At 40.0% G+C, this 8,853-nt stretch overlaps 3 protein-coding genes across 4 annotated transcripts in view; 1 reads left to right on the top strand and 2 right to left on the bottom strand.

Annotated features, from left to right (window-relative positions):
* LOC113038727 (neurofilament light polypeptide-like) overlaps positions 1 to 873 on the top strand; it is a 3,104-nt gene extending 2,231 nt beyond the window's left edge. The window contains exons 3-4 of the mRNA XM_026196361.1: positions 1 to 44; positions 120 to 873. The exon at positions 1 to 44 is cut by the window's left edge and continues 273 nt beyond it. Coding sequence (XP_026052146.1) covers positions 1 to 44; positions 120 to 775 — 700 coding nt within the window. The 3' untranslated portion in view covers positions 776 to 873. The remainder of the gene's footprint in view (positions 45 to 119) is intronic.
* The window catches only part of LOC113038752 (mitotic-spindle organizing protein 2), a 1,160,083-nt gene that overhangs the window by 364,859 nt on the left and 786,371 nt on the right, over positions 1 to 8,853 (bottom strand). The window lies entirely within an intron of this gene.
* On the bottom strand, positions 3,448 to 8,020 carry LOC113038718 (neurofilament medium polypeptide). Its single transcript, XM_026196342.1, has 3 exons — positions 6,880 to 8,020; positions 5,977 to 6,101; positions 3,448 to 5,614 (listed from the first exon to the last, which is right to left on the bottom strand). Exons 1-3 carry the CDS (start codon positions 7,906 to 7,908, stop codon positions 4,261 to 4,263), a joined length of 2,508 nt encoding a protein of 835 aa, XP_026052127.1. The 5' UTR covers positions 7,909 to 8,020; the 3' UTR covers positions 3,448 to 4,260.

Genomic DNA, 8,853 nt, shown 5'->3' with positions numbered 1-8,853 from the left:
GGAAGAGAAGGAGGAAGAAGAAGAAACAAAGGAGGAAGCGGAAGGTAAGATTCAGATGCTGTTGTAGTAATTAAGAATAAAATACAAGATATTCATTACTAAATTACTGTTTTAAACAGGTGCTGAACAAGAAGAGGAAGCTGGAGCAGAGGAAGCTGTAGTAGAGGAAGAGGAAAATGGAGCTGAGAAAGAGGAAGCTGCAGCAGAGGAAGAGGAAGTTGCAGCGGAGGAAGAGGAAGCTGCAGCAGAGGAAGAGACTGAAGAAAAGAAAGATGTTAAAGGGGAAGAAGAGAAAGGAGATGAAAAAGAGGGAGGTGGGGAAGAGGGAAAGGAGGAAGAGGGAGAGAAAGGTGATGAGGAGGAAGTGGCTGCAGAGGAGGATACTGAAACAGAGAAAAGTGAGGAGAAAGCTGACACAAGTGTTGATAAGGCCAAGGAAGATACAGAGGCAGACAAGGAAGACACTAAAGTAGAAAAAGACAAGGTAGAGAAGGAAACTGAGAAGGAAAAAGTTGAGCCTAAGGCTGAAAAAGCCAAAGAGGAAGTCGAACCTGAACCAGTCAAAGAAAAAGCCAAGGAGAAAATTGAACCTGTACCTGAAGAGTCAAAGGATAAAGGCAAGGAAGAACCAGAGAAACCCAAAGCTAAGGAAAAGGCAGAGCCAGAAAAGCCTAAGGGAAAAGACAAAAGTGAGAAAGACAAGAGTGAGAAAAAGGAAAGTGTGAAGCAAGAAAAGGGAAAGGAGGAGACTGAGAAACCCAAGGGGAAGAAGTAATGAGTCAGATCTAAAACAGCACAAATAGTAGCCTGACCTGCTTCTCTACTTCGCGCTGTAACTATCAATATGCCTTGACCAATGGAGCTCAGAGCATTGAAATCACATTCATCTGATGTCACTGAGATGATACATATCTGAGTGAATGTATGCTTGTGAAGTAGATTATATTTTGGAGTGAGGCATAATTCTTGCAATAGATTGTAATAAGTGAATCTTTGCTGCCAATGCAATAAAAACATGCTTCCTGATGATCAAAAAGATTTGCTGACTTTTTTCTTGACATTATTTGTGGTTGTAATCATTTTTAATAGTTTCCTTACTCATGTAGAAGTTCTCAAATATCTGCTTAGTTTAATGGATGCCTTTAGATATTTAAAGCAAATCTGAAACTTTTAATATAAAAGGTATGAATCTGCAGCTCTTTTAAGAGTTATAAAAAAGGTTGTGGATTTAATAAAAAAAAAAATATGCAGAATGCCTAAAGTGGAAAAAACTTCATGAATAGAACATTCCAGTGAGACATTTATTAAGAGATTTACTCATCATGAGATCTTTAATAAAATAATGTTCTTTGAAACGTTTTCAAAGGTACCTCTAAAAAAGTAAAACTTACTTTATATACAACCATTTTAAAGAGTGCTTTACAGAAAGCACATGTAAACATGCACATACATCAGGAGATAAAACTGACAGTATAGGAATAAAATAAGAGTACATAAAATTGTCAGATGGAAATCAGGGCCATGTTCCTAATGACACCAAGTTCAATGTAAAATGTTGTTAATGTTACTGTTAGGGTATATCCTTTGAAAAGACTTTCCAGAATTGTATTTCTTAGTATACTAATAATGTATCTGTAACACCACAATAAGGTTGTGAATACACTGACATCACATAATTTTATCACAGTATTTAAAATCTTTAAAAAATGTCATACAGTCTACTAATTCATTTTCATATCAAAATAAAGAGATGTACGAACAACAGATAAACAAAATCATATTTTTAAATTAAAAATTTCCAAAATTATATTTGATATTTATTAATGCACAATACTTTAGAATGACTATGTAAAAAGTGTTACATGTGATGTGGTAATGTACATAACCTTGATTTATAGTGTTACAAAGAGTCACAGAATCATATTTCTCGCCATATTTCTCGCTGAGCTCCTCCAGAAAATAATAAAGTAATCAACAAATAAACCAATAATTCTCTCTCACTGTGTGAAAAAGTTAATCGAATAATTTAGTTAGCTGGCATGAGATCCATTGTGGCAGTCTTAACTTTTAATGGAACTTAGATTTCCTGACGTCCACACATATTGTAGTGAAAACTTTTGCGTATGTTATAAAACATTTTCATGTATTTTTAGAATTTAACCAAATTAAGGGTTTTAACATTGTGAAGGGCTGCTGATGAATATCCCAAACCAAGAGGTGAAAACCATGTTCAAAAGTAGAATATTTCAATGCATCAAATAAGGAAAATGCTGCCAAACCTGTCCTTTACAGTTTTACATTTGCAACTCTTTATTAGTACACCATTTAATACAAACCACAGCAGTACTGACAACTACACCTTAAATTACTAGTGAATCTGTATGTATTGCTGTGGTGCAACTTGCGCTGCACAAATAGTTCACAAAACATGAGATGCAGATTTGGAGTCATTTGGAGCAGTATCAAGGAATTATGCCATAGGCTGAATATATAAATAATTCTATAAATGTTTTTGAAAAGACAGAAAAGGCAAACATATCTGATTAATTCAGTTTTCTCACTTTTGTTTTTTAAATTATGTATCATATTTACATTTACTCATTTAGCTGATGCTTTTCTCCAAAGCGACTTACAATTTCTATATATGTCAGAGGTTGCTCAGGGACACATTGGTGTCTCACAGTGGATTTGAACCCGGATTTCTCACACCAAAGGCATGCGTCTTATCCACTGTGCCAACACCACTTATGTTTAATGTAATGGTGTGCAAATAACAACACTGATCCCTTTAACAGTCCATTATGAATGTTGCAGTGTTGTATATTTCTGATGGTGCACTCTCAGCCTGCCGTGCAGCAACATATTCATTTAAATCATCACATAGTATCTGCAATTTCTGTCATGTCTGTCAATTTCTGTGATGTTTCAGAGCTGATTGAACACAACATTCAGTAAAAAATAATGTGCATATCGATGTAAATCATTTTAGGCAGATCTATTTAAGTTGCTGACCTTGTAAAGAACTAAAATGTGATGAATCTCAGTAATGGCATTTTTTAAATATATGTTTAAACAAAATATATTACCTGTTTCATGAAGAGTCAGCAATACATTTTAGTCATCTAACCAGTGCAACAGTTAAAGGAATTGTCTTGTGAGGTGGCTGTTTTGTCTTCTACCAAGTGGACTGATATAATTTTTTAAATGTATTTTAGAAAAAAATAATGCCCAAAAACAAAAAAATAGGCATATACATGACACTTTCGTCAATTGCTTTACATTATTTTTAAAAAGATTTAATATATATCTATATTGTTTTCCATATAGGAAATCTCTCAACTTCCTAAGTATGCAAACATGTAAACCACACTCACAAATAACATACATAAAAATCCATGCATAGCAATAAACACCAAACACCTGAGGAAAGAGACAAGACAAAGTAGATAGTGTGTTTTAATATGGTGTTTATTGAGCAAATGCTGCTGAGAAATTCATTCAGATGACCAAAGACATGGGACTGCAAACGGTAGCACCTCATTAACGGTAAGAAGTTGAATTCAAGTCAATCCTATGCATACTAGAATGTATGTGCGCATTGATGGGTTTATTTTCAAATGCACTCATCAGGTAAACATAACTGACAACCGTAAAAAGCATGTTTAAGGCTAAGAGTTTCTTAGTTGCTTTATGTACTGTGTGTATATGACCATGGGATATTGTCACCATCGTCTTCATCCTTTATTTTTTTATTACACTTTTGGCTCAGTTAGTATCCTCGCGATAATATTTATAAGGCTACTTTTGTCAGAACACGACTCTACATCCCTCGTTGCTCTAATTTAAAGTAAATGTCATTCCCCACCTCTCTGTGTGTATTTTATAATACGGTCATACATAGGGTGGTTATTTTTCTATCTCATAGAACAAGGAGTGCACTCCCCCTTTGAGCTGGCATGCAGATGCCACATTCAAGTGACCGCCCCCCTCCCCCAGGTATTGCATTTTGAACATAAGTGAAAGTGAGTCCCCGGCGTCCCGGACCACATATGCAGCAGAACCCATTTAAAGCTGTCGCTCAACATGCATTTTTTAGCTTGCCGCATCTTATGGCTTCTCTCTATGCTTGTTTTTGATTCAGTGTGGTTAATGTAATACATCTGTTGAGCTTTATGATTTATTCATTATGTTAGTTCTGTGTTGATTGCTTGATATGCTTCCTCCCGGTTCCTCTTCATTCAGTTATAGCTGGACTAGGTTCTAATCTGCTTCGGTGGCTTTCACTTCCTGCTTCTCCACGGTTTTGGAGACCACCTTCTCCTGGATGGTTTCCTCCACCTCCTCTCCTTTCTCAGTGACGGTAACCGTTTTTGTGACTTGCTTGACTCCACCTTCCCCTGTGGTGATGGTCTCCACTGTCTTGGTGATCACAACCCTCTGGCTGGATTCATCTTTGGTTGGGCTCTCGTCCACTCCGTTAGAGATTGCCTCCTTCTTATCAGACTCTTTCTTCTCGTCTTTCTTGCCCATGTCTCCGTTCACGGTGGCCTCCTTCTTTTTGTCTTCAGGCTCTTTTTCTGGTTCACTCTTTTTAGTGGCTTTCTCATCTGCTGGTTTTGGGGAATCTTCTTTAGTTTCTGTTTTCGGTGGCTCTGACTTCGGGGCCTCTTTCTTGGGTGGTTCTGCCTTAGGTTCTTCTTTCGTAGGACTCTCAGTCTTGGGGGCTTCCTTTTTTGGAGCCTCTGTCTTCGGTGGCTCCTTCGGGCTTTCGCTCTTTGGAGATTCTGGTTTAGCTGTCTCTGGCTTGGTTTCTGTCACAGCTACCTTCTCCTTTTCAGGTTTGGGCTCCTCCTTCTCCTCTTTTCCTTTCTTGTCTTCCTTTGTCACTTCTGCTTCTACTTTCTTAGGCTGCTCCTTTGCTTCTGGTTCTTTTTCACCAGGGGATCCTTTGTCGCTACCTGCATCTGCCTCATCTTTCTCATCACCCTCTTCTTCTGCTTCTTCTTCTCCTCCGCTGGTCTGTTTCTCCTCTGCTTTCTCAGTCTCGGGAGAGGCCTTTGCCTCGGGTGCTTTAGTTTCCTCTGCTTCCTCCTCTGCATCATCCTCTTTCTTTTCCTCCTCACCCTCACCCTCACCCTCCTCTTCCTCTTCACCCTTCTCTTCCTCTTCATCACCCTTTCCTGCTTCTTCTTCTTCTGCTTCTTCACCTCCCTCTTTCTCTCCCTCCTCTTCATCCTCAGCAGGGGCTCCGGAGGCTACTTTGGCTTGGCTAGAGGCAACCACCTCCTCCTCCGCTTCTCCTTCCTCCTCTCCTTCACCTTCCTCTCCTTTCTCACCTTCCTCCTCACCACCTTCTTCATCCTTACCCTCCTCCTCTCCCTCCTCCTCTCCTTCTTCTTCTCCCTTGGCAGCGGACAACTCTTCTGCCATCTCAGCCAAAACCTCATCCATCTCAGACTTCTCATCCTCCACCCTGGTCTCCTCAATGATTTCCTCTACAAACTTGTGTTGCACTTTAAGCTTTGGAGGCTCTCTTTTGACCTTGGGGCCTTTGGTGACGGACTGGCGATATGGGAAAGTGCTAAAGTGGCTCTCCTCTCCTTCAAGAAGTTTTCTAAATAAAGAGAAAGGGCATCAAATTGCAATTTAGGTGATTATAAAGTGTATGTAAAGATTACATGTAGACTTTTCTCTGTAATATGTATGGCTACACAATTTGCATTTTTTTCTGCAATTTTTTTTTTTTTACAGAAAATAATATGTATTCTCATTTTCATATTTACATGAATAAATATTTAAACAATAATGTGTTAAATGATGATTATTATTATAAATATGAAATATTTAAATACTAAGCAAAGTATAAAATCTCATAACAATACATTTGCTTATTTTTAATAATAAATGATTTTATAACTAACTAAAAATAAAAGGTATTTACACCATACTTATATTCAAAATATTTCCCAATCTTACCTGTATGCAGCAATCTCTATATCTAGTGCCATTTTGACATTCAGGAGGTCCTGGTATTCACGAAGATGCCGTGCCATCTCCCATTTCGTACTCTTGAGTTCATTCTCCAGCTGGTGGATAGTTTCCTAGTGCACCAGACACAATATTGTGTTTAGTTTAAAGTTAAGTTTGGTTTAGTCAAATAAATCTGTTGCTAAAGACAGAAAGAAACTGTCTTATTCTCAAGATAATCATTTGTGTGTGTGTGTACTTGTGTGTGAACTTTCTGTGTATATGATCCTATTGATCTCACAGCACCAATTAATTTCTAATTCACAGTATTACTATATGGCTTCAAGGGCAACCACTAGGTGCATTCAGTCTTAGTGTATGAGGTGATTCCAGGACACAGCCAATGAGCGAACCCTGCCTCTGCTTTGACTCAGCAAAGAGCGGGGAGAGACTGCATTGTGGGTGTCCACCTCTCCTTAACCCTTTCAGACTACATTCCACTGCACCTATGATGTAATGAAGCATCATATGCAAATCCTCTTATGGATGACCAGTCGGTTTAGTGAGCTCAGAAGAGAAAGCATTACACAGCCATGCAGACTTCACTGTACCTTGATTTCATTATTGATGATAGCAGCAGCACATTTTAAAAGCAAATTGATTTATGATGCACCACAGTACAACTGCAGCAAGGCTGCAACTATTCTTCACCATTATATTCAGAGTAGTGGTCTAACAATATGAGTTTCCAGTGGCAACTGAGGAACATTATTTTATTAAAACTATACAAAACTACACACATATTTTTGTTTTTCAACTTTAAAGCACTTTTTAAAATGCACGATCAGTCTTGGAAAATTCCTTGTTTAAATTTGACCCTATACTTATTGTTTAGAGCATGCGATTATGTACCTGAAGGCTGGATAGGTCATTGTTGTGTCGGTCCTCTATGTCGTTCAGCTGCCTCTCCAGAGACTCTTTGGTTCCTCGGACAGACTCCAACTCGATGGTTTTGGACTGTAACTGACGGCGATAGTCTGCGATCTCGTCCCGTGCGGATTTGACGGCACTTTTATTTTGCTCGGCGGCCTCCGTGAGTTTGGAGTAGCGGCACATGAACCAGTCTTCCACCTGCTGGAGGTTTTGCGTCGAGTGGCCCTCCAGCTGCGAGCGAATCTCCCTCAGCGCTTCGGTGATATCCGCCTTCTGGTAGTCCCTCTTCTCCACGGTGATCTGCGACGCTTGCACCTGAGCCAACAGATCGCTGATCTCCTCTTGGTGGTTGTTGCGGATAAACGCGATCTCGTCCTGCAGGGACTGCACTTTCTTCTCCAGCTCGGCTTTGGCGAGTGCTGAGTCACCCATGTCCTTCTTCAGGGCACGGACTATCGCCTCAGTCTCTTCCCTGATGCGCGCTTCCTCGTCGAAGCGGTCCCTGAGGCGCTGGATGTCTTCGTCGATGTGCTCGGTGTCCAGATGGATCTGCGCCTTCTCGTGATGGATCTGCTCCAGCGTAGAGCGCAACTCCTGCAGCTCTTGGTCGTAAAGTTCGCCCAGCTGAGACTGCGACACCTGCTTCTGCCGCAGTGCCTGGATCTCCGCCTCGATCTGCTTGTTCTGCTGCTCCAGAAAGTGCACCTTGTCGATGTAGCCGGCAAAGCGGTCGTTGAGTCCCTGGAGTTGCTCCTTCTCGTTGGAGCGCTTGTAGTCTCCATTGAGGATGGAGGTCTGGGTGTAATCGAGGTTGTCGGTGGAGCTCAGAACTGTTGAGCCGTAAGCTCGCGCCACCGGGACGTTGAAGGTCCTCTTGTAGGAAGAAGAACTGGGGCTTGCCCGCGACCAGGTCTGGGAGCGAAACCCGCTGGAGGGGCTCGAGTAGCTGGTTCTGGTGTCCATCACCCTCCGGTAAGGGCTTCCTATAGTGTCTAACGGATAACTCATCCGGACGGACAGTGTGTGAACGTGCAGGTGAAAAGAAGAGTGAGGTAAAGTAGTGTATGGGAGCAGGGTGTGTGGCTCTCTCGGCGCTGGATAGACGCTCTACCTCACTTTATATACTCGACGCGCTGTTGCGAAAAAGCTCAGGCTTGTTTTGACTGGACCATTGATCCGACGATGTGGGAGGGTCCTGTTTGCTACACTTATCTTCATCCAGTGTTTCACCTTCCTGGTCATACATAGGGCTTGGGAGGCTATATAGTGTGCTGGACACCAAAAAGTTTGTGTTGTATTTTTGGTGTTTAATCTAAGTGATACATAATAAGTAGGCCTACTTATGTTTGATCAGTTATCAAATGTTTATGGTTATGTGCATTGGTACTCTGGACAGAGTCTTAGCATGCAGCCCAATCACTGTCTGAGCGACTACAGTCAGCACCAAGGACAGCGGCCCGTATCAGATACATTCAAGGGCGTTTAGCTGGACTGTAGTGTGCTAATTATTCTACGCAATGACGCTATTTGCTTTTTAAAAAAGTGTCATTTCTAAATATGTTAAATTAAATGATACTTAAAGTTAGAAATAACTGAGCAGGCGTTTGTTTTTCAATGTGCCTTGCAATATAAAAACTTAGGTGTCTGTAGACATATTTAATTAAATGTTTGCTAAGATGCCATGCTATTCCTGAAAGTTGTGTTAAAAATTAGTAAATTAGAAAGTGATATAGTAAGTTAACAGACTACAAAATCAAAAAAGCAAAAATAAATATATTATATTATATTAATTAATTTATTTGTTCATAGCATATTTCTTACAGTGATATATTTTCAAATGGACAATGTCATGCATTTATAATTATGTATTGCCAACATTATGTCTTAAAACTTCAAATAATTCAGCAATAATTTTTTTTTGTAATCATACATAATTGTATTACCTTTATTGTA

The sequence above is a fragment of the Carassius auratus genome, chromosome 21 (genome assembly GCF_003368295.1).
Source record: "Carassius auratus strain Wakin chromosome 21, ASM336829v1, whole genome shotgun sequence".
In the NCBI taxonomy this organism is placed as follows: Eukaryota; Metazoa; Chordata; class Actinopteri; order Cypriniformes; family Cyprinidae; genus Carassius; species Carassius auratus.
The sequence above is the reverse complement of the archived record's forward strand: the minus strand, read 5'-3'. Positions and strand labels throughout refer to the sequence as shown.

Excerpts from the sequence above, each read along its gene's own strand:
- LOC113038718 (XM_026196342.1), bottom strand. The coding sequence starts at position 7,908 with ATGAGTTATCCGTTAGACACTATAGGAAGCCCTTACCGGAGGGTGATG. Across the intron at positions 6,102-6,879 it reads ATGACCTATCCAGCCTTCAG|GAAACTATCCACCAGCTGGA; the intron begins GTACATAATCGC and ends CTGGTGCACTAG. Across the intron at positions 5,615-5,976 it reads ATAGAGATTGCTGCATACAG|AAAACTTCTTGAAGGAGAGG; the intron begins GTAAGATTGGGA and ends CTCTTTATTTAG.